General features: G+C 39.8%; 2 protein-coding genes across 5 annotated transcripts in view; one reads left to right on the forward strand and one right to left on the reverse strand.

Moving 5' to 3' along the window:
• The window catches only part of LOC128148618 (uncharacterized oxidoreductase ZK1290.5-like), a 52,638-nt gene extending 52,279 nt beyond the window's left edge, over window positions 1-359 (reverse strand). The window contains 1 exon segment of the mRNA XM_052802653.1: window positions 240-359. Within this exon segment, the coding sequence (XP_052658613.1) occupies window positions 240-327 (88 nt within the window). The 5' untranslated portion in view covers window positions 328-359.
• On the forward strand, window positions 1-22,809 carry DPH5 (diphthamide biosynthesis 5). Of its 4 annotated transcripts, none has more exons than XM_052802651.1 (8): window positions 1-19; window positions 662-841; window positions 4,715-4,839; window positions 8,078-8,186; window positions 18,271-18,391; window positions 20,490-20,529; window positions 21,571-21,674; window positions 22,560-22,809. In XM_052802651.1, exons 2-8 carry the CDS (start codon window positions 707-709, stop codon window positions 22,781-22,783), a joined length of 858 nt encoding a protein of 285 aa, XP_052658611.1. In that variant the 5' UTR covers window positions 1-19; window positions 662-706; the 3' UTR covers window positions 22,784-22,809. The 4 variants fall into 4 exon arrangements, with proteins under 4 accessions (XP_052658611.1, XP_052658608.1, XP_052658610.1 ...); XM_052802648.1 differs by lacking the exon at window positions 1-19 and adding an exon at window positions 408-458; XM_052802650.1 differs by lacking the exon at window positions 1-19 and adding an exon at window positions 447-465.
• The last annotated feature ends 2,057 nt before the right edge of the window (window positions 22,810-24,866 follow it).

Consider the following 24,866-nt stretch of genomic DNA (forward strand, 5'->3'; position numbering starts at 1 on the left):
GACCACGAAGATTCACCCGGTAACAGACAAGGCTCTGGAGGGGCGCAGGGACTGCCTAGCTCTGCGCAGGCAGCCTCAGGAGGAGGCTCAAGCCCAACCGCCCCCGCCGCCAGCCCAGCTGTGGGCCAACGGCAGAGCCGAACCCTGACGAGCCGCCCAGGCCCGGCCTTGCGGCGGCCCCCGCCACCTCACAACGTCTCTCGGAGGGAGGCGGCTCCGCCGCCAGGCGCGGCACTTACCGAGCCCCAGCACCGGGATGCTCCGGCCGTTGGCGAGCAGCAGCGCGAGACAACCAAGCGCCCCACCCCCCCCCCCCGCCGCGGCCATACTTAACGGCTGCGGCCCACGCGCTCCCCGACGGGGGGGGGGGACGACTACACCTCCCGGCAGCCCCTGCGGCCGCCGGGGGCTGCGGAAGGGGTGTGGCCGCTGGCGGCGGCGCGGCCGGCGGGAGGCAGGTGGGAGGTGATGGGAGCTGGGCCGCTGGGCCGCTGGCGGCGGGTGGGCGCGCGCGGGGGTGTGTGAGGGGCGGGGAAGGCGTGCGCCCTGGCGTGAAGAGGCGGGTGACAGGAGCGGGGAGACGTGGGGCGAGGTCTCGGCGGTCGGCGGCGTGGTGGGGAGTGGGGCAGCCCGGCTGATGCCCGTTTCCTTCCCGTGATAGGTGGCGGCGGCACCGGGCCTGGCGGCTCTAACGGCCTCCCCAAGTATGCTGTACCTGGTCGGTCTGGGCTTGGGAGATGCCAAGGACATCACAGTGAAGGGGCTGGAGGCGGTGAGGCGGTGCCGCAGGGTGTACCTGGAGGCCTACACGTCCGTCCTCACGGTGGGCAAGGAAGCGCTGGTAGGTCTGGCCGCTGCTGTCGCCCAGAGGCCCGACGCCTCTCGTACCAGGGAGTGAGGGGGGTGCTGGGGTCTGTCGGTCAGTAACGCCAACAGGAGAAAATGAAGGTGCACGTTCTCGGAAAAAGTGCATACGTGACCTTCACGTACTATATTTTATAGGAGAAATCGTTTCGCTACCTTGTCAGAAGACTGGAATGAAAATAAAATTTTTCTTCCTACAAATATGGACACTAGTTTTCATCTCACCTTCTAAGCATGTATGGAGATCCTGAAATACTGGAGAACTGGGTTAGAAAAATGTCTGATCTGTTTAAAAACAAACAAACAAACAAAAAAATCAAAAGGCGTAACAGAAAAATACATGGTTTGGGGCCTTGAACCTCTCTATCAGCCTGAGCTATTATGGTGTGCCTGCTGGGAATAATAATTTGCCTGTCTCACATTTCCATGTTTCCTTGTGGGCCAAGCTGTCTCACCGTGTTGAGACTTCTAGAACGTATACAGTTCAGTCAGAGATGGGTTGTTGAATAACATAGAGATAAGCTTTTTGTTAGTAAACACACCTTATGGAGGAAGACAGTAGTAAAAACGTACAGATTATAACTCTGATGGCTTCACTGGTCATAGAAAGATAAAGTTTAATGTTGAAACAATACCAAAAAAAGAGCTTACCTACCCACAGAACAGGGATCTCGCCTCTGAATAAGCTGTGTAGTACTATCCAGAGATGCTCTCTGGGTCTTGGATGCTGTATAGCCATAATGTACTTGTATGCATACCTGTGTGTACATACAGCACGTGAGACTTTTAGCTTGTAGTCAGCATTATGTGGTTTCCAGATACAAGCTAGGCTAGAATATTTGGGGCCATTTCTGGTATATCTGCTGTGTTTTGAAATTAAGATATACTCCATTGTTGTGGTTTAAGCCCAGACAGCAGCTAGGCACCACGCAGCCGCTCGCTTACTCCCCCCCCCCCCCCCCGCCAGTGGGATGGGGAGGAGAATTGGAAAAAAAAAGTAAAACTTATAGGTTGAGGTAAGAACGATTTAATAACTAAAGTAAAATAAACTGTAATACTAACAATAATTAAAAAGACAATAATAATAATTGTAATGAAAAGGAATATAATAAAATTTAAAAATAATAATAATTAAAAAATAAACCCCAAGAAAAGACAAGTGATGCACAATGCAGTTGCTCACTACCCGCTGACTGATGCCTGAGCAGCGATCCACCCCTCCTGGCCAACTCCCCCCTAGTTTATATACTGAGCATGACATTCTATGGTATGGAATATCCCTTTGGCTAGTTCGGGTCAGCTGTCCTTGCTATGCTCCCTCCCAGCTTCTTGTACACCTGCTTGCTGGCAGAGCATGGGAAACTGAAAAATCCTTAAGTTAAGTGCTACTTAACAACAACTAAAATGTCAGTGTGTTATCAACATTATTCTCACACTAAATCCAAAACACACTGTACCAGCTACTAAGAAGAAAATTAACTCTATCCCAGCCGAAACCAGGACATCCATGTTTTTCTGTTTTTTTCAGTACACTGAAGCAATCTGAATTGAAATTAACCCATTGAGAACAAAATGTTACTTTTTTATTGTTGTTGGATAGTTGGAAAATTGCAAAATAGAAGTAATTACTTGGATATTTACTTTGCAGAATCTGCATTTGCTATGAAAAAAATTGATGGATTCCTAGCCAGCTGAAAATAAAATATTGAATAATAGAAAAATGCTGAATATTTTTGGCGTGGTTATTTTGGGGGGGGTTCTTTATTTTGTTTTTCATTGTTTTAAGTCTTTTGGAAACCTTGAAGTCTCAAAGATGAGGTAATTGGGAAAAGTGATCAATAAAAACAAAGTAAGAGTTGCTGTCTTGCCTGAAACTGCCTAAGAGAGAATATAGGAATTAATCACCAAGTGTTGATAATACAGCCCCTGAAGGTCAGTCTCTCCTAAGAAACATGAGAAGTTATGGGAAAGCTCTGAAGAGATAAAGAACAGATTCTTTCCTGCACGGATTTTCTAGAAATCCTCCTGTGCTGATGCTTCTAAAATCAGATCTCAAAATGACATGACTTGCTTAGTTTATCTTATTGGCCTAAAACGTATATTAAAAGCTATTCGATGTTGACCGTCTAAATCAGCCCTCAATTTGGTGAAAGAACTGTTTGGACCCAGTGACGTCCCACTGAGTCTACATTTTAGTTTTTGTCAGGAGAGTGCTTATTATATATTCTCTAATTAATGTGCTTTGATTTGCATTGTGGAGCAGTCTCAAAGCATGCAAATAGATTCCATTAGATGAAAACAAGCTGGAAGGTGTGCTTCTGGGAATGCACCTATTGTGCTTTATAGTGTGCATTCATTTACAGTATTGGACTAAAGTTAGTGTGGTCCAATGGTAAGCCCACCAAAATGTATGTAGCATTGTTACTGAATTCTCAGCACTCAGTGCTTTGCTTTATAGATCAGCTCCTCTTGTGCTGTACTACTTGCTAACGTACATCTAGTGTAAGATACCCAATAAAAACAAATGGCGTGTCAAAATTTGTTGTAGTTTGTTTAGTATAGACCTCAGCAGTACTCCAGGGTGGCCGTCAGCCATTCTGAATCACAGATACAAGAGCTGCTTATACATTTATTTGGTCCCCTTTCTATCAAATCTGTTCAGGTTGCAGTCTGTTTCACAAGGAAAATAATATCCTCATTTTACAAAGGTAGAGAAACTTAACCAAAAATGGTGAGGAAGTCATCTTTAGAAAAGGGAACCGAACCCAGTAACAGAGATCCCATATGTAGTACTCTAGCTATGGGATGGATTTTTTTTTATGAAAGCACTACTCTGCTTCTGTACAAGTATGATGGTTCTCTTGTCAATTTACTTACTAGTCTTTGTGGGCAAAGATGAAGCTATCGCTGAAGTCACAGGAGAAGTGAGAGGAAAATCTTTCTGGACCATAACTGACTTAATAGTTTTATCAATTTATCAATATTTGTAATACCACCCACATTTTCTGAATACTATTTAGAGCAAAACCACCTTTTTTGGTCTATGCCCTGGAAAAAAACCTTTATCTAATCATGTAAAGAGCATCTGAAATGTATGGTGGTACATGACAGAGACAGATATGTTCAGGATGGTCAGACAACATGTTCTAGTACTAACTGAAGTTTTATTACACGTGAGGTTGATTCTAGAAACAAAGGCATTTAAAACATACAAAGAGACACTGATTACTGAGCTGCTGAAGAAAAGCGAAGGACACGATCAAATACATGTTTACCTGTATCCATAGTAAAGTATTTCTTACAGAGAACTGAAGGTGAAGGATTAATATGAAGTCATTCCTTAGATGTGGTTAGGTACAATGTACTAGGGAAAAATCTGAAAAACTAGGTTGTGGTATAGCTAGTGTCATATTTGTATCTGGTTTGATTTCAGTATTATAACTAACCTAAGCAGTTAGGCTCAGACTTGTGAGACGGGATGCCTTACAGTAGGATGACCAGTTAAATTAACGATACCTAGAGTCCACCCAGGTACCTTCAGTATGCAGGTGTAATTGAGCTACCTTTGGAGCAGCTCCTCAACTGACAGAGAAAGCATAAAAAACCAAGTCAGTATCAGCCTAATGTGCTTGACTAATTTTTGTCAGCTTGGGAGCTGCTTTATGGGAAGCTTAGGTGTTCTTGCAAGGGGAGGCAGGGTTCTATATGACGTGAGTCAGACTGCTGGGGAGAATAATAAAGTTGGCCTTTCCAGCGTCCATTGTCTGCATTCCTGAGTGAGCACCCAGAGAGATATGAAAACATTCCTATGTGTCTTATTTTGGTGTTTCTTATTAATTTCAATTTCTAGGAAGAGTTTTATGGAAAAGAATTGATTTTGGCTGACCGAGAAACGGTGGAACAAGAAGCAGATGGCATTTTAAAAGAAGCTGATGTTTGTGATGTCGCATTTCTTGTAGTTGGCGATCCTTTTGGGTAAGACAAAGCAACATTTTAATTATTGCTGTAGCTTGATCACTCTCTTTTTTTTCAACAGGAAGGAGCCGTACTCCATAACTGTAATTCTTTATGGAGAAGCTGATTTTCAGGCCAGAAGCACGTTTTATGTCTTTGTATATTTTTTCTTGTGTTAAAAATGTACATGCAATTGTCTACACTTTATCTTGCTTTGGAGTTTCCTTGCCCAGATATCCCTTATAGATAGGAATGTGGACCCTCCAGGATGTATAAATCTTTCCTTTAGCAGTCACTTATCATTTCATTCTCCATGCTAGCTTTTATAGAGAATATTTTGTTCCAGGTTTTATCTGCTAACAGAAGAAATTCTAGGATATCGTGTAATTAAGAAGTGTGCTATGTTTTGAGGGAGTATTCTTTTATTTGCTATTTGTACTTATAAACAGCTTTTATGTTGAGTTGTTTTAGAATGAATACTGATTGTTGGTTGTACAGTGCTTCTGCTTTGATATATGCTAGTTTTTAAAATCACTTAGGTTGCTATAAGTGTCTTCTCATTTTGGTTTATTAAGGCTTTTGTTTCTGCTTTTTATTCCTGCTGAAAAGTATAGTCTTTTTCTATCACCAGAAGGATCTCCTTCTGTCTTTTCATTCAGGCATCATCAATCTGTAATGTCAAGCCATACAGAAGAGGTTTTAGTCTCCAGCTGGTGATTTGAGATTTATACCACAGTGTTAAGGGGCACAGGAAAAATCAAATCACTGAGCACCCTAGTTGTGAGTGAAAAAATAGAGCGTATGGAAAAAGAGGAGCAGTGTGCACATCTGTCAAAAGCGGAAAATTTATGTAAATACATGTTGAAGGGAATCAGCAAGAGAATATTATATTAAACTAGTACTTGTGGGCAGATGATGCTGTATTTCAGAAATATTAATTATACTTTCAGTGCATGTTAACATTAAAATTAGGATTCATGTAGAGTGTAGAGCCATGTTACCTGTACACAAGATGCAAAAACCAACCTACATGTATTGAAATGTAATTGCTACTTGTAAGCAGTATCTTGGTCTGCCTCAGTTATCATTAGTTTCAGTGTCAAAATACTTCAACTCTGATTAACATACTACATCATTGTAGTTGCTTCTCTCTAAATGTTTATGTTCTTAGCTCTTAATATTGCAGCTAGACTTGCTCCTATGCCCACATAGAGCCCTAAGGATTTAGGAGTTCCTAAGGTTACTAGGAAAGAGTACTGAATGTTTCTGTTCTAAGAGAAGCCATATGGGAGGAGGATAGAAACCATGTGACTGCAGCTGATCATAGAGTTTCAAGTATATTTGCAGGTAAGAAGTGTACTTGGCAGCCCTAGGAGGTCTCAGGTGTTGGTGGTTAGTGGTTAAAATGATAAGACAAGCCGTGTCCCTGTCCTTCTTGCTGTTGTTCATTGCAAGCTTTTATCTGCATGTATGGTAACAGCTATGGATGTGCTAGGAGGAACCTGACAGTCTCAGTAGTATACTGGAAAGCCCACCTTCATCTTGCCTGGTGCTAACATTCATATTACTACTACCCATAAAACTTAAAATCTCTATCAGTGACAGAAAATACTAGCATAGCTCTGGGTGCAGAGGGCTGACTCTATGAAGCCTTTGCTGGTATTAGCTGAGTGTTCATGAGGGCACTTCTGCTTTTAGCTACAGTCATTATGGACAGATCTATTGGGAGAAGATACTGGCTGGAGCAAATTTCAGTGAATAAAGCCAGCTGATCCCTTGGTCAATATTATCATAACCACAAAATCCGCCAGTGCTTCTTGTCCTCTGTATATGAAGGGAATAATACAAGGCTGTAAAACTAGTCCCTCCTTCTCTTAGAGCAGGCGTTCTTAAATCACCTTTGCTTACGCAAGTCAGGAGCATAGTTTGTTTACTAACCATAGTGGTGTTTTACATCACTTTACTGCATTCTCCTAGGTCTGGGAGCTTGTTTGTATCAGGGCCTCTGATTTCCCAAATTCAGATTCCTCTGGTTTTTTTCCTCCAGTGAAACTGATTTCTTTTTTAAATGATTGATCCTTGCCCGCTGCTGCCACATTTGTGTTCTAGTCTGAAGCACCTAATCTGCTGATTGGTGCTAGTCAGACATGCAGTGTCAAGATTATCAGACTAAAAATCAGGGGAATTCTGTTAAAGTAATTTGAACCAGGCCAGGGTGAAAACAGTCCTCCTATTTAATTATTCTGATCGGCATATGCTGTTTCTTTCTTTGCTTCATTCTTTGGAATGGCCACACAGAAATGTGTGGGAACGAGATGGCTAAGGTCATTGTTGAGGTTTGGTATATTTAGGCAACAGGTAGATGCATTTTCATATTTCACATGGAAAATGGAGTGCCTAGCAGATATGTAAGCAGACATGCAAGCAAGATACATATGTAAACATTGTTGCAGTTCAAAGATTTGCTGGATCTGTATATACTTAGGGTCTTAGAAGGACCCTAATCCCAACTGTGTTTACAAGCCCAGTGATTCTTGTACCAGTCACTGCAAGGTGTTTATTGACCATTAGACCTGGAGCCAAATTTAGCTCAGTTCTAAGCTTAACTAGAATTTTCTTAATTATTTCATAATAAACTTGATCACTCAAACTTAGGCATTGTTAATTTGAGTAATTTGGCTTAAATATTATAAAAGTTGATTTAGTCTAAGGGTGTTTTTTCTAAGTACTGCATGCAGTTTACCTCAGTCTGTTCAAAGTTCTTGTCTGAGTGTGTTGCTTTCCTGGCATGCACTGGTGCACATAGGAGAAGGCCTGGCTGTGTAGCGAGTAAGGAAATATTCGAGTTTTGTTGAAGTCTACGCCAAATAGAGTTGACCTTTACAGTTCAACAGATGTCCAACAGACACCTGCAGAAGACAAAGGATAAATGGAACTTTCCTTTTCAAGTACTTGCCAAAGCTACTTTAAAAAGCAACAATTGTGTTGGTGTTACAGTTTTAATGATGCCAGAAAGCTTCAAAGAACCATAACATACTGAGGGTGCCTGTATTTTCAGCTAGGGAAGATGACATATGGAAGCCTTATTGGAGTTTTTACTTTCCCATAACAATTAGTCAAGGTATTGTTGCCCTTTTGGCACCTCTGCATTGCCCTAGTTGTGAAGGGTTTGACTTTACTTTCAAAACAAACTATAATGCTAGTAACACTTAGTCACTTTATCTTTTCAATCTTTAATTCCTTTCTTTTCTTAACACAGGGCCACAACGCACAGTGATTTAGTACTACGTGCAGTAAAATTGGGGGTTCCGTACAAGGTCATTCATAATGCTTCAATAATGAATGCAGTGGGCTGCTGTGGCTTACAGGTAACATTTTTGTATATATGCCATTCCACAACTGCTAAACTTAGAATTGGTGAGCTCTTCTACTGCTGTAGCAGTGCACCTTGCAATCTGAAGTTTGAAGATCTGTAGCAACCGTACACTTCTGTTGTCAGAATTTGTTAACACTTCCTTTTCAGCATGCTACATGTCAGCAAAAGTTCCTTTCGATGAGCGCATGTGAAAATGAATAGTAGCACTTCTATTCTTCTCTGCCCTCTAACCTCCCTCTGCCCCAGGAGACTTTGATATTTAAGTTATTTTACAGATAAAACTTTGCTCATGTTGGCTTCCTTCTACTACTGATGGTCACCTGATTTTTTTTTTTATTTAAAAACATTTATAAATTTATAAATTAAGTTTATTCTTAAATTAGGTTGTTATCCTGTTGAGAAATGTGCTGGTCTTGTCATCAAAGGGATACATGCACAAGCCTGTCTATATGACCAACTCAGATCATAACTAATTCTAAAATCTTGTATATGATGCATTCTTTCTCTCTGAGATTGACCTGTCTTCACTTTCTACCCACCTGCTGAGAGAGGAGGGATTTGCTGAGCCAAGAACTAGAAGAAGAAATGACAGGTTTTGTGCTTCTTGAATGGCTAAAGTAGAAAAGGTCTAGTGTCCCCCAAGAACATACTTCACTACTTCCTTTTACACATATATAGGTCCATTATTACTTTTACTGCATGAAAAACGTTACAGCAGTGTATGTATCATAGCTAATCACATATAAATTAGTTGAAGCTTCCCCCTCTTGTTTTCATTCATTACTTTAACATAGAACCTGCCCTCTTAAGGTTCAGAATGGTTCCCTGTGTATGGGAACCCCTAAATCAAGCTCTCACATTACCAAAACCAAAAGCAAGCACAGGAATGTAAGTGTACTACAGACAAGAGTTAAGGGTTTGAACAATAAGTTTTCATCACTGAAAGAGGAAGCATTCCTCCCTAGCTTAACATGAAAGAACACCTTTTTTTTAATTTCAGCGAACAATTGACACCTTCAAATTTACACTGACAAACTCCAGTAGCCTTATTTCAATGCTGCCCAGCAGCAGAAAATCTGTTGCAATAAGTTGGGTATTATCTCTGGCTTTGATCACATCTGAATGGTTTAGAAATGCGACCGCCCTGTCTGATCTGGCAGTTCAGCAGCACTGCATTGACACCTGTTCTGAGATATGAATGCTAATGCTAAAGGGAATGCAGGACAGGATTCACATTCTTTATAATTCTTCCTGTGAGCACTTCCTTAGTGATACCTGCCTATTGCTGTAAGACTTTGGCAAAATTATCTTTTAGGAAGGAAATAGGCTCCTTGGTGTCTAAAATCTACATGTACAGCAGACAGATGGCAGCTGTCGCATGACTGCACTTATTGGGGCGGGTAACACAAGAGTTGAGGCCGGGGCTCACTCTTTCCCCTTTTGGCTTCATGGTGGTACAAAGTTTGCTTCTGCTGTCAAGCTGTTGAGAAGTAGTTTCTGCTACCTGCTATCTTTTTACTGTTCTTGAACGTTCATTAGGAAGGAAGATGCAAGTCTCACATTCCCAAAGAGACCAGGTGACTAAGTTTTCTGGAAGTTTGCTTCCCCCACAACTCCAGCTAGGCATAGGAGGTAGGAATATAGAGCCTCTAGGTTAATTGAAAACAAGAGCAGAAAACTAACTGGGAATATATTGCAAACAGTCCATAAAGTTTTTCACATACACAGAGTTTTGGAGATTAGTTTACTATTTCCTTATCCCATGCTGAAGGGAACAGACCGTGAAGGAAATGTGATGTTATTCACTCTGGCATTAGTCCCCTTTTCCATTCTGGCTTGCGAGGGGCTGCCTTCTCATAATTCAACATTCCTGTTGTTGTATGAAGCATTTTAGGAAATAGTGATCATATTGTATTACCGGACAGACTATAACCAGCTGTGTGTTTAACTCTTCATTGCTCCTTATAGGCATAAACAGCAAATGAGGGGTGTCTTACAAAAAAGTAGCCTGTGATTTAATTGGAGTTGTGGTGGAAGTTTGTAATTTCTTTCAACAGTCTTTACATTCATGGCTGTCTCCTGCCATCAATTTAGTTTTGGAGTTACTGTGTTTCAGACTGCAAAGTTGTTGTCAAGTATAGTGGGGATTCCTCTTTTGCTTCACCACAGAAAAGGCTTGGCTTTTTTTCTTGTTTTAATCTGATTGTGATACAAAACTTCTTTCTTTCTTACTAGAGAAAAACAGGAAACACCTTTATACGCTATTCTGAAAGCCATGTGCGTAGTGAGCTGTAACTGCTGATTAGGCCCTCAGTAAAATGCAGCTACGGCCCAGTCTGTTCACAAACAAACGTGTCGCTTGTCATCAGAGCAATATTTCTGTGCAGTCAACAACATTCTGGTAGTTGCGTACTTTTCTTGTACAGCAGTGAGTTACTGAAGTCAGTAGAGCAGTAGTGATGGTTTGTCACCTTCAATTCATAGATATATTTCTTGCCAAATTGTAAAGAAGGATGAATATATATTTTCAAATACTTTATTTTTTACTGTCTTGCCCATTTAACAGAATAAGTGCAGCTGTTCTGAAAGCTGCACAGGTGAAGATTGTATTTGTACAAAGAACAAGGGTTTTTTTAGTTTTGAAAATTAAACTTTTTGCACTTCTAGGAAGCTCTCACAGGTTGATACAATGAGCTATAGCTATTGAAAGCAGGGGATAGTATAATTTAGCAAAGCATTAGTCTGACTGGGCGTAAGGCTCTATGACTTGCTGTGGCTCCCTCTTTTACACTATTCTTGCTGTGCTTCACTGTGTCAGATTTTTATTTTCAAGGCTGAGGAACATCTCTTTCCTCAAAAACAAATGAACACTGCCAAGGGGGAGAAGCCAGGAAAAGTGCCTCTGTGTGAGTGCCTCTTAGCACATTCTTTGCAGGTTCAGCTCTCTTGCCTGGAATCTGACATGTAGGTATGTTGATCACCGACTCCTGTGGTAGTGGGGAACAACCACCAGTGAAGAAAGTCATCAGTTTGGTATCTAGGCACACTGCCAGTGAAGTCAGGAAGAGGGGACAGAAGTCCCCAGGGGAAGGCCAGAATTCTCAGAGAGCTCTTCTAGTGGGTGGTAACCAGTGAGACAGTTCAGCTTTCCTCATCAGCAGCTGCTCTTAGTTCCGTAGCTTTGGAAAGCTGAGTATTTTAGGTAACAGGCTTACCTCTGTTTTACCACTGCTCAGCTACCCTGTGAGCAAGACATTGCCTTGGCTCTATCCGACTAGGATTCAGCATTGCAGGCTGAGAACAAAGGGAGAACCTAGACTGACTTCCATGGCTTTATCTGCACCCACACTCAGTTTTTCAGAATAGGGCTGATCGCTAAGGCTTTTGGCCTTAGAATAAATAGGCAGAAAACTCAGGACCTCTAATTTACACCTTTTTCCTTCCTTCCTAATCTGCATGACATCTGGGTTAGTTTAGGAAGGTCACTGGCCAGAGTGGTGCTCTCAGGCCAGAATCCTCTCTGACCCAGTTCTGTTAACATATCTTTGAGGCAGCAGTATGGATGGTCAAACACATGAGGAAGACTCTGCATCATACTGACCTGTCGTGCATGTGAAGGAAAGATGCAACTTGAAATGGCTTGAGATAATGGCATTACTATAAAAAAGGAGGATTGAGGACTAAAGTGCAAAGCTGGAGGCAAGCCATGGGATGAGAAGCATTTACTTTATATTTTGGTAGGGTAGCTAGGAAAAAAACATGTCGTGGCAAAGACGTGCCTTTCTTTTGAGACATACCCACTTTCCACCTGAATAGCTTCAGAACAAACATCTGCATGTCCCCTTGTTTCTTTCAGTGACTCATCTTGATTTTTTTTTTGTTTGCAGTCCAGTTAATTCTTGTAAGACAATTATGGTTATAAAATAGTTTTGTCTTTTCACTACTAGCTGATCACTTAAATGCAAAAGCAGTGCTTACTCTGTTATTTTTGAGTCTTTACTGAACAGGTGAGTACATTTTCAGTGTCAAGCAGAAGAATATTACTTATAGATAAGGAAGCTGAAAGATGCTATCGTTACTTGCTGTGCTCATAGTCAAATAGAAAACCTGTAGTAGCTGCAGGAGCAGAACCTCTGAGTTCCACTCTCTGTGCCCTAATCTTCAAAAATGCTCTTTGTTCTAATAGGAGGGGTTCTTTGCAAAATGTTTTTTTCACTGACAGTTAAAACAAACTGTTTTCCATCACTGGTTGGTTTTCTCCTTTACTACCAGCTTCTGAGCCTTTTAGATGTTGGTATTTGTTTCTCAAACCAATTAAAGGTTAAATCAGTGCTAGTGACACTACTTCATTACTCACAATTGCTGTTCAACTTAGTGCCATTTCTCACCAGCAAACATGACCCAGAAACATCAATTTAATCAAAATAGATTTTTTTCTCAATTTAGATATCTTCATTTCAGATTAGTAACCCAACCGACCAGGATGGGAAGGAATGATTGTTTGATATTGCTGGGAAGAGTCTTGTGAGGTTATTAAAGATAAGGTGATATTATCTTGGAGGGAAAATCCTGTCCTGTTCGTTTGCTTGGAGTTTGAGTCTTTTGACAGCTGAATTTTGCTCTGCTTGTGGGGTGGCTATTTCCTAAGTGCTGACACAAGAGGCAGCTAAGAGAAAAATGTGTTCTTTCCTTCAGCTGCTTTTATGTGATTTGTCTCAGCTGCCTCCTGAAGACTGCAATCATGTGGAGTGGGCTTCCCTCAGCCAAACATCCTTTTCTTCACAGTTCCTTTCTCTCTGGCATGTACTAAAGGCGACTGGAGGTTTTGGGGACAGTTGAGCCAATCCGTTGGCTTGCAGTACAAAAAGGAGTCATAGCCCTGTGTGTGTGGATAGTAAAAACTTTCAATTTTATGTGAAGGCTCTCATGAGAGGCATTCAAAGTTGCTAAAGGTCTGTGGTACTAAATAAGATAGTGTGAAGGGCTAGAGCTAGGCTTGTGGTTGTTTCATGTGATGAATTACAAGTAAAAATGAAGTTTGACTGATTCTTGCTACCTCTTTGTTGATGATTGTCCTACTCCCTAAGCTGTTCTCTGGCATTAATATATAATATAAAGAACAGCAGGAGCCCTTTAACCTGATGTATATGGTCTGGAGGGTTGTTAACTGGTTACAGAGGATAAGGGGAAAAAAATCTGACTTGTTAGGTTTCTTGTTTTGAGGATGAATGTTGCATAGCATCACATCAAAATTCTTATGACAAGGATAAACAAAACATGTCTTAGCTTTTCTTTGTATGTTCATTGGGATTTATCAAGAGCAACCTGGGATAATGCAAGGTGCTCTATGGTCTCCAAATTCCATTGAGGAACAGCCTTAGGAGAAAAAGCCTCTTGGTGTCTGTCAGTGGGATGTGATCAGGCTGTGCAGTATCTTCATTTGCAGAACATACCCGTCCTGTGAGAACTATCATCTGCAGTGTAACCTGTGACCATCTCAACACAGAACATCGCTGAGTAGCGTTTCAGTCCTACAGGGTTTACAGGCATTTGCATGTGTATACAGGTGCCAGGTCTGAAAAATGTAATGATTAGACTCCTTTTTACCTTCTTCCCCTGACACATATCCAGTTGTGAAGCTGTTTGAAATTTTAGGAGAGGAGGTAGGCTAGTAAGTGAAGAATTGCTTTGTCACCGTTGCAGCTGATACAGCAGTAATTCTGGGAAAGATGCTGTAAAAATAAATGTCTGCATTTTGAAATTTTTACTTCTTGGTTTCTCCGCAGCTGTTGCCCTAGTGACCTTTAATATTATCTTGCATCTTCTCTCCTGCTTGCTTTAGTACTTTTTAGAGGGGTTGGGGGATCTTCCTTTTTTAATTTCCCTATTTAGTCTCAGCTTGTTCCTTCTTTTTATGCCCTATATTTTTGTGGTGATTAGCCACACCAGTATTTTAAGTGAGGACTGCTGATCTGGACAGCTTCAGGTGTCTGATGTCATTCAGGCTGGCCATTAACGGAGTTGTTCAGTAGTTTCATTGAAATTTCGCTTGCGTGCAGGCTTTCCAAGCTGAGATCATGGTACAGCACTTTTTCTTTCATTGTTTATTCTGGCCTCTCAGTTAGTGATCAATTCTGCTTATATAAACAACAAATAAGAAGTATCATTAACAGAAGGGTTAAAAATACTAACTGAAAACAGGCACCTCAGTACCAAAAGTTGTCAGACATTCTTTCGTATTATGTGTGTAAGTAAAATAGGAGGTTACAGCTTGTTCTGAGGCGATGAAAGTGTGAGTTGAAGAACAGCTTTCTGCAGTGTTTTGTGAGAGGCAGAAAACTCGAGCGGACAGAGCCTTGGAGTAGAGTTCTGGCTTCGTTTCCTGACTTCAGCTATTGCATTGCAAAATTTAAGTGAACAAAGCTTTGCTTAAGCCAATTACTACTTGGGCGGGGGGGGAGGGGTATTTCCAAAGACAGAGGTCTTTCAAAATGACCTTTTGAAATTTTTCTGTGAAGTTTTTGAGCATTAGGGAGAAGGTAAGAAGGTTAGTTTCCAAGCTGAGAGCACGAAATGTCTGTCCAACCATTTCACTGAGCTCCATTGAAATTCTGGCACTTTTGTGCCTGAGCAGAATGTAGGCACTCTAACAAATCTGATGATTAGTGCAAGTGTGATGCTTGAGATGTTTTAGCTTGTACAGAACAGATCTTGCCCGCTCCTAAACCCCAGCTGCTTAATGTGGAGTGCAGCACACAGAAGACTGCTGTGAAACCTCATTTGCTGTTGCCTCTCATTAAAGCTGTGCCAGCAACTGTAGAGCATGATCGTTTCACTGAAAATATACAGAGCTCTTCATTGTCTTACTAAACTTCTTAACAATCTCAAAGCATGACATTAATCCTTAGTTGTGTTGTAATACACCTTGGTTAACAAACGTGTCAGTTTTATTCCAACAACAAGCATGATTTCTGGAATTTTGGGGCCCTATTCAGTCCTTTATGGTTAATGGAAAGAATTTTTTTTAATTTCAGTGGGTTCTGGCTCTAGTGGACCTGCTGTCCACTGTAACGGCTGAATCCTTAGGATAGTAATGGAACTTTTGGTATTTACTGCTCTCTCTGCAGCAAGGCTTTTCTTGAAAGTCTGATACTTCAGGCTAGATTTCAAGAGGTAGAAATTAGAACACAGCACAGGAAACTGTATTAGGAACAAACTGAATCTGCATGAGGTACAGGGAGAGAGTTAAAAATGTAATTCTGATGCAGTTATGTGCTGCTGCTTTAATGCAGGCTTGCTGTGGTGGAAGAGCAGTGCCTATGTTTGCATAAATGTCAAATGTCCGCAGAGATCAAATGCTGGATGAGAAAGAAATACTTGTTTATGTCTGTAGAAGTGCTTGTAAGGTAATTGGTTACAAGTAGTCAAGCACAATAGGAGTATCCATTTATTGCTTCAGTTTCCCAGCATTCATAGATTGTTGGTGTACCAGAAAGTTTCCAGAGCAGTATTTTCCCCTCTTTAAATTAAAGTAAAAATATGTGCATATTAATGCTAGGAAATCTATTCTTTAGAAGTTTAGTTAGTAGAGGGGTATAAGTTTCAAAGGCATTTCTAGGAGGTTAGTAAAATATGCCCCATTCCATCTTGTTGGTGTAGAAGCTACTTCTGTGCTGTCCAGGTGCTGAGATAACAAGTGTGGGTTTTTGAGACTGTAAGTACAGTTTTCTATGATATCAATACTTCATGAAGATATTCTGAAGTTATTTCTACTGAATAGACAGGCCATTTCTGACAAAAATGTTTTATTCTTTTTGGACATTCAGACTTCAGTTTTAATGCAAAACCTGGTACACAAAGGACAGATTCAGTGAATCTGACTGGCAGTGCTTGCACAAAAAGGATAACTTGCTTAACTTCTTGTTGGCAAAGATGATGGAGAATCTTTGCAATGATCAATGGAAAAGAGAAAAATAACAATCAGAACAAGTGCTGTAGGGTATAAAGTTGAATGCCCAACTTGTTTTTAATATGCGGCAGAGTGGTTTAAAAGATCTGATTCCCAACAAAATACTTACCAGATAGTAACATTTTGCCCACTTCTGCACATCCATTTCTTTGCTAAAAGGCAGAGGTGGAAGTTTCTCTCCTTCAGGTTATCAAAATGCCGAAGAGACTCAGATAAGATTTGAGGTTAATTGAGGCCACTTTCTGTACTGAAGGAGGGCTGCTGCTTTTGGGAAATGACTGCAGTGGCCTTCAGGTGGCAGATGGTAAGCTAGCTAGTTTGGTTGGTACTGGACATTTCAGCAGTTGTTGATGACTGAAGGTATACTACCAATGAGATTAAAGGTTAACTTGCTCCCAGATGCTCTAACAGTGAAGGGGAGAAAGAGAAACTCCTTGTTCTAATAGTTTTTCTTCAGATTTGGTACAAAATGGAAAGAGTTCTAGCTAGCCACATGAAAAATAGGCAAAACATAGCTTGGTTTTTTTCTCTCTCTAGAACACAGCCTTGAAATAGTTAACAAGTTACATCAGGAGCAATTCATTTGGTTTAACCTATATTTAGCATACTGGAAGAACCTTTAGGTTGTGAAATGTACACTGTGTGTTCTTGTCCTTGTGCTAGAATGAAATATTCAAAAGAGGAAACATTTTCAGTAATATTCCAGGAACCTTTGAATAAATGCTGTTCCTATCAGCATGAATGGTTAAAATTTGAGCTTTTGGTCCCTTGAAAACAAACATGTTTCTGCTTTGATTCAAACTCTACTCTGCCAGCGTAAAGGAGTTAACACCGCAACATAATGGCACAGTAAAATAAGTATGTATAGGGAAATCCCCAGATGGCACAGAGCTGCTTTTATGTAGGGTCCTCCTCTCTGCTAACAGCACGCACAGTGCCTTCTGTAGTGGGCTTGGAAAAGCAGTTTTTCCTTCCAGGTTAACAGAGAAAGTGGGGAGGTTAGTCCATATAGCCGTGGCTTCTCTGGTAGGCTTGAGCAGACCGAATATTGGCAAGCTGTAAAATCCATCTGGGATGGCCCCATTCCAGAGCTGAAATGACCAAAACTGATGCATGGTTTTGCCCTTTTTCAAGTTGGTTACAAAAGCTTCCAAGTCAAATGCTGCCTTACGTTACACACGACTTTTGCTTTTGCATTACTGGAAATGATTGGCAAGACTATTGCTTCAAATGTCTTCACCGAGATTAGGGACTTACAGTAATAGTGTTAAGATTGAGAATAAAATCAGTGAGGATGTTTGACCTAGAATCTGCTAGCAATATTCTTCTCACCATATGTGCATAAAAAATGTTGTACCTCTCTGCTTCATGCACAATCTGTCCCTGTCTTCAGATCTTCATATCCACTGTCTCTTTAGACTGTAAATTCTTTCGCATGATACAGCTTTCATCTGCAGGAAAGTGCTGTTTTAATACAAATACTACTGTATCAGTAGAGTCAAAACATTGTAAGTATTATGGCATTATTAGAAGTTGCCTAGCCTTAACCAAAATAAGAAATAATAAGTAATAATTTTGGTGCTAATCTTACAAAATTTTTGCCTTTAAAAGGACTTCAGAATTAAATAACAAAGAATAGAAGGTAGATTGAAAGTTAGTTAATATCCATTGGAAAGGTGAATGCAGAGATCGGTAAAAACTTTACAGGTAGTTCATTAGTTGTTCTTTAACATGCTTTACTGTTTGGAGAGTAAAAGAACAGCACATCTCTATTATGAAGAAGAAAAAACAGTTCACTAATTATGGATTTTGTTAAAGGAGGGAATGCAACGGAATGCACTAAAACTAGGCAAGAGAGTGAGCAGCACAGGGCAGCCTTTTTAAAAGGAAGCATTATTTTTAATGCGATGTTTTGTTACGGATCTATGAAAGAGCAAACTTAAACATCTTATAGGAGACTACTCTCCCTGTGGTATGAAACTTCTTTCTTAACTAGGCTGAGGACTTTTCAGTGCTGCCAATTGTTCATGGTTTTCATAGCATTTTATTGCATGCTCTATTTTTACTTATTGTGTATATGTGTTACTGCATATGCTTTGTTTTGCAGTTGTACAGTTTTGGAGAGACAGTTTCTATAGTTTTCTGGACAGATACGTGGAAGCCAGAAAGCTTTTTTGACAAGATCGAGAAGAACAGGCAGAATGGAATGCACACACTGTGCTTACTTGGTAAGCAGCAGCTACCCTGGTTCCTTAGCTACCATCTTCCGCAGCGTCCAGAGACAATAGTGGTAGCATTAGATGAAGTCTGTGATTAAACAAATATTCTTACCTAACATGTATCTTTGAAAAAATACCAAAAATTGGAACGTTAGTATACGTGTACCTAGAGTCAGTTCAGCCACTGTTCATGCTACAGCAGCCAGGAATTTCTTAATTCCTCTTCAGAAAATCCATAAGAAATGATGCCATTGTAGAAGTCAAGTAAGAGCAGGAGGCCCATATTTGCTCTAAAGATCACTGTGATTTTAAGCTAGATCTAGCTCGGGATCCAATCAGATTGCAGTGACTAGCAGCTATCTTAAGACTTAATTAGGTTAGAGCTCAACACATTTGACTTTCCGGGGAGCTAAATCATACATTTAACCACACTTCTATTTTGTAACGTGATAGTCTTTTTTCTAAATTATCTTATCTAAGGATGTTTTGGCAAAAGGCGATTGTCATGTGAGAAGCTTCAGTGGTGTAAAAAATCCTTGCTGATCATGGAGCTGGAACGGAATACTGCTCCCACCTGACCACTCTCCCCAGGCTCTCCCATGGTGCCATCTGATCTTTATCCTATCCAGCAATCCTCAGCTGAAAGCCACTTTTTGAGTAACTCTACTAGTCTAGGTAACTCCTTAAAGATTATGGAACTGCCTGCATATAAACTATAAGGCACTTGCATATTTGTGTATATATATACACCTTTCTGTATCATCTTTTAGATACAGCTGGGATCTCTCAGTGCTGAATAAATTAGTATTTTGAGTAAAAACAAAGTCTGTGGTAACTGGAGGATCCTGAGCAGGAAACAATTTAAATGTTAAGCATCACTGCACATCAGACTTTCCAATGCCTTGAAACTTGTTTTCAAAATTCACTAAAAATCAGAATTCTGATAATTTGTTTTAAAGAAGGATGACTTCACAAGTGTTTTAAACAAGGGTTATTACAACTATATGTTAAAACAAAGTATTCTTTAGGTATTTTGTATAATCATTTCTACAGTCTCCCTTTTTAATTTTTTTTATACAGTAGCAAGAGTGTATACATTTTGAAACCTTAAAATTGCATTTTAAATCTCATGTTTTGGGGACAGTTGTGGTACCTGAGTGTAATTGTAGCTCACAGCTGAAAACTACCAATTTCCAAATTAATTCTTCCCTTAATACTACTTGGTCAGTCTGGTATGTATTGATTGTTTATCCAACTAGTCTAGATTACCAGATAAGCAAATGTGAAATAAAAAGGTTAGTGCTGATGAACTTCTGAATTCAAAGTGACTTCATGGACAGATAAGCAATTTGGTAAACTGCACTAATAACCTTGCAGCTTTGCATTTTAAACCGAGTTGATTGTATAACTTAAGCAATACTTTTTTTTAAAATCAAGATTAAAAATGTATCCAGCTTTCACTATGACAATATTTTGAGGGCATTTGAATACAGATATAATGTTCGAATGCCTCTTGGAGAAATTGTGGTCAATTAGAGTTTCATAAAATTGCAGATGTGCAGAGTCTTACCTGACCCCTTCTGTATTTTATTTTTGTCCAAAACCTTTTTTTTCCCCCCATAAAAGAAGATTGTTCTAAATTTTGATTGGGACAGAAAGGAAGTGCTAACGAAAGTCAGGTTCCTGCACAGCAGTGATGCAATCACTGTCGATCAGTCACACTGTTTTACCTTATGTGACCACAATGTACTCATAATTTAAGAGTAGTCCCAATGCCCTGGTGTGCTTAAACATGCTGGCATTTAGCTATCCTGTGGTAATATGCCTGCGATTTCTATACTTAGCAGCATTTTTATTTGTCTGTGTTGCTCTGAAATCTGTGAAACTTGCCCTATCTTTGGGTAAAATCACATGCATAAATCACAATACTTTGTGATTAACTAACATGAAACAGTAGTATGTAATCCATATTCCTTTTTCCTGTAATAGCTAAAATGCTGTTATAAAGTTTATAGAATCTGCTAATTAAATTAAGCTTTACCTACATAGAAAACTAAGTGGGAAGTTTGTAGGGAACCTGCGTTTTAATATCTGTTTTATTCTACAGATATTAAAGTGAAGGAGCAGTCTCTGGAGAATCTAATGAAGTGAGTCACCATTTTGAAAATATATAGAAACACAGTGTATTTACAAAGGGGTTTTTTGTACAAGGAACAAAGGTGCTTTGCCCATAGTCTTAATACTGAACTTACCTGCCTTCTCCTCTTGTACTTCTCAGTAGCCACGGTCTTCTGTTTCTTCCAAGCAGTGGAACTTTTTTTGTTCATTACAATAGAACCTGGCTTTATTTACAGTAACTGAATGAAGTTGCAGCACAGCATAATGTTTTCTTTGTTTCTGTGCGAAGCATTAAGTCAGAATGGGGTAAGCTTTCCGCTTGGCAAATGAAGTGTTATTTTACTACTGTTCTGTCCCATCCTGGAATAGATTTAAGAGCTGAAACAGTGTTCTGAATTCGTTCTTCCTTACACTGGCTAGAAACAGTGTGAAGTACTGAATACACACCACCCTTTTTAACAGCTAAATAAGCAATATATGGAAAATGCTCTTAAGTTCATTTAACTGTATTCAAAAAGGCTCTTGCCACATCTTAATCATCTCCCTGCAATCTGTATGTTTTGACAGTGGCCATTATAAATGGTTACTTTATACGCATGCTGCAACTCTGGTCTAAATTAACATTTGTAAAGTCTCACAGTATCGTTGAGGTTTGTTTATTCTGGAGTTTCAAAATAAAATCTGCGTGACTCCACAGTTGGCAAAGCAAGCAGCATTTCATTTAAGAATATATTTCTGGTCTGTAATCATCTGTCTACAGGGCATTTGACAGAAAAACAGTAGTTTGCCCTTGAATTTAAGTCTAATGCATCTTTCAGGAGTAGCTGCAAAACCTGCATATTGCTTCCAGCAGCTGAATTTGCTTTTAAGACTCAAATGATCTGCCAGCTGGAGGCCCTGCTGTTTCACAGGTGTGGTGAAAGCACAAGAGACTTCTGTCTTCCTTAAAAATTGCACTCTTGTCTAAGTTCAATTTGCTGGTCTAGAGGTTTCTTGAAATAAACTGTAAGAATGCTAGGGATAATGAAATGGGTTATATGTGAAATTTCTCTACTTTTGTTTCCCTGCAGAGGAAGAAAGATTTATGAGCCACCACGCTACATGAGTGTGAATCAAGCTGCAGAACAGCTTCTTGCCATTATTCAAAACAGGAGGCTCCAAGGAGAAGAACCAGGTAGTATTACTGCAGTGTTTCTATCTGCTACTACCCCTCTCAAGTCACACTTATTGATGAGCCTCTGAACTCTACTCTCTTCCTCTTAATCTTAGCATTCTCTTGCTCTGCAGTGGAATTGGGCTGCCTTAAATCCTAGTCACAAGGTGGACTTGGCAGAGCTTGAACATAAGTGTAGTTCAGTGAGCACAGAAGAACAAGCACTAGTGGCTCCTGGAGGTTTAGTCAAAGCCTCAGTTTGGTAACCCTGTGCTGTTTCTATCCATCTTTAACTATGAGCTCTTTGATCCATTAGAGTTGCAGGAGACAGAAGGATTCTGATCAGTCAAGCTTCAAAAATCTCTGCTATGTTTTATTTAGACTGGTCACACTCTGCTCTACATGAATACCAGCATGAATCTAGGTTAACCCAACAATGCACAACTGTTGGCCTTGAATTCTTAACAGTAGTCAAGGGCAAAATGAAAGACGTTTAGAGACCAAGGGTGAAATCATCATATAAAGATGACTCAGTTGTGTTACAGAAAAATTCTTTCTAACAGAAATTCATCTAGCTATATTCCTCCTTTAAAAAGTTTATTCCTTAAATACTGTTAAAATGAAAATCCTTTCATTTTATCCTTTATATAGAATGAATCAGAAGCAGCAGTTTCCTCAAAGTGAATACAATTCCTGAATGAATTTCATATTCTACTTCTGCTGCCTTCCCATTCTTGCTTTTAAACATCCCTAAGATACAGCTTTATTTTCTTTCTAGGCCAGCCCAATGATTTATTAATTGGAGGTTTAAGAAAGCAGTGTTAGGGTTTAAGCGTTTTGAGTACTTTTTCCTTTATGATAGGACCATTAGTCAATAAATTAAGCATTTAATCTTCTTTCTTACAGAAGTTACTGAAAACACAATTTGTGTTGGCCTTGCACGTGTGGGTGCTCCGGATCAGAAGATTGCTTCAGGGACACTACATCAGATGTCCACAGTGGAATTAGGCGGTCCACTACATTCTTTGATTGTTACAGGCACTATGCATCCTCTGGAATTAGAAATGCTTAAGCTTTTTACTGTAGATAGTTCCAGTTTTGAAAATAATGCATTTCAAAGGACTGCTTAAATAAAAATGAGGCATTTAGATTTTTATTCCATCTTTAATTTCATGACATCATAAAGTTATTCCTGTGAATATTTAGAGCTTGTGTAAGTGCAGTTAGATTGTATATTGCTTCAAAAGACAACACTGTAGGAACACGGACATGCTTTCACCTGAGGCTACAAACTGCAAGCTGTACCTGCTGGTATCAGCTTCTAACAGGTAGACGCCTCCAGAAACCTTTAAACCTTGAAAAACCCCTTTGTCTGACTCAGTCCATTGACATCTACATCAGCCTTAGCTTGATGACTAGGATAAGAAGTGCAAGTAGGGAACTGAAGAAGTGTACCAGATACCTGCCTGGCATCACTTTTGCTGTAGTACATTAACCAAGCCTACTGCACACATTGTTACAAGTGCATTTTAGATGTTAAATTTCGTAGTTCTCTCACCAACAGAAACCATTAGTGTGCAAAACCTGTTATGTCTGTATCCATCTTTACACTTGGGAGAGTGAATACAGACAGGTGAGAATGTTCTTTATGTCTAAACCAAGAAAAACAAGAACTCACCCTTTGGACAGTTGGTGAAACAGAGGGAGAAGCTGCACAGAATTTATTACAGAAGGTTGCAACTTAAAATAGAACTGGATTTCTTCATATGTTAATGCTAGCATTTATGAAGTGCTGGACTCAAACTGTAGCAACCACAATGAACCTCAAGCCAATTCTCAGAAAACAGACTGCAAAAATTCTTTTTAAAATCAGCTAATGGATGATGGTGGTTGCTATTTCAACTAGTCTTCACAGTATGTATGACAACAAAGCAGACCTGTATGCATATTTTTTTTTAAACTGAAGATTTATTGGAAAGAAATTTGATCCCATATCTTTTCAGCAATATAGGATATTTAACATTTTATATAGACTGTATTCAAGTAGAAAAGATTACATTAAAAATTTCTAATATTGCACTTGGGACAAGTCATGGCTAAGCTACTAACATTAGCATTCCAAAACAAAATCATACATAGTCTTCAGAATCTGAGTGAGCTGCCTTGTGTTATCATTAAGATTTCTTTACAGGTATTTTGATATACTGTACTATTCAACTTAAGCTCACTGCTAAGAATAATTCCTGTAATTTAAAGGTAAAGGCAAGCAGTATGCTGAATGCAAGCAATATGCTGTATGCTACCAGGAATGATTTGGGCAATTTCTTCATTCACAATATTTCACACTTCAGCTAAAATACTGTAGTGATTCATTTAACTCTTGTACAAGATCCCAGCATACACATGAAAGACTTCAATGCACATGGGAAGTGAAATACACAACTCCTTTTACACATTATTTCTGCCAATCACCACATAGGCAAGAACCTTTTGTGGCTCACTAAAACAGACAAGTAGATTAACCAGTATTTGCACACAGTGAGACATGTAGTCTTCACATGCCAGGCACAGCAGAAGCATAACTGGCATCTTTTCACATTATACCAGTCTCTGGCCAGTGAAGTCCCAACAGGGATGGTCATTGCAACAAAGCCTGAATGGGCGAGAAATCCAAAAGGGAATGCCGGCAAGCTGCAGATAGGGATTTTCACAGAAGTGTAAAGGAGGAATTAACCACTGAGTCAGTGTTAGGGATCAGAGAAATGGATTAGAGGGAAAAAAAAAAAAAAAAAAAAAAGAAAGTCCCTCTATATTCATTCCCAAACACGCTTAAAAGGGGTGGGAGAATCAATAATCATAGCAAGTGGCAAGTACTGGGGAAAACAGGACAGGGCTTAATTAGTAAGTAAAGCTGTTGCTCTGAACTGGTATTTAAAGATCTTAACAAGTAGTGATTAGGATTTGCATTTTATAGAAGCATGAAGGTTTCTGCAACTGAAGTCTGCACTGTGAGAGAAAAGCCATGAACTTTACAATTTGATTGCACAGTGGGTGCAAAGGGTGGAAAACTGCAGTTCAGCAGCAGCTTCTCTCCCCTCTTGTATCTTGTTTACATTCACAAAACAGGTTCACTTACAACAGTTAAAAAGAGATACCCTTCTTTCCTTCACCTTTAAACCCAGCTTTACTTCTTCAGAAAAAAAATTCAGAATG

Source organism: Harpia harpyja, chromosome 11, assembly GCF_026419915.1.
Source record: "Harpia harpyja isolate bHarHar1 chromosome 11, bHarHar1 primary haplotype, whole genome shotgun sequence".
Classification (NCBI taxonomy): Eukaryota; Metazoa; Chordata; class Aves; order Accipitriformes; family Accipitridae; genus Harpia; species Harpia harpyja.

Excerpts from the sequence above, each read along its gene's own strand:
- DPH5 (XM_052802651.1), top strand. The coding sequence starts at position 707 with ATGCTGTACCTGGTCGGTCTGGGCTTGGGAGATGCCAAGGACATCACA. Across the intron at positions 18,392-20,489 it reads GCACACACTGTGCTTACTTG|ATATTAAAGTGAAGGAGCAG; the intron begins GTAAGCAGCAGC and ends TTTATTCTACAG. Across the intron at positions 20,530-21,570 it reads TCTCTGGAGAATCTAATGAA|AGGAAGAAAGATTTATGAGC; the intron begins GTGAGTCACCAT and ends GTTTCCCTGCAG.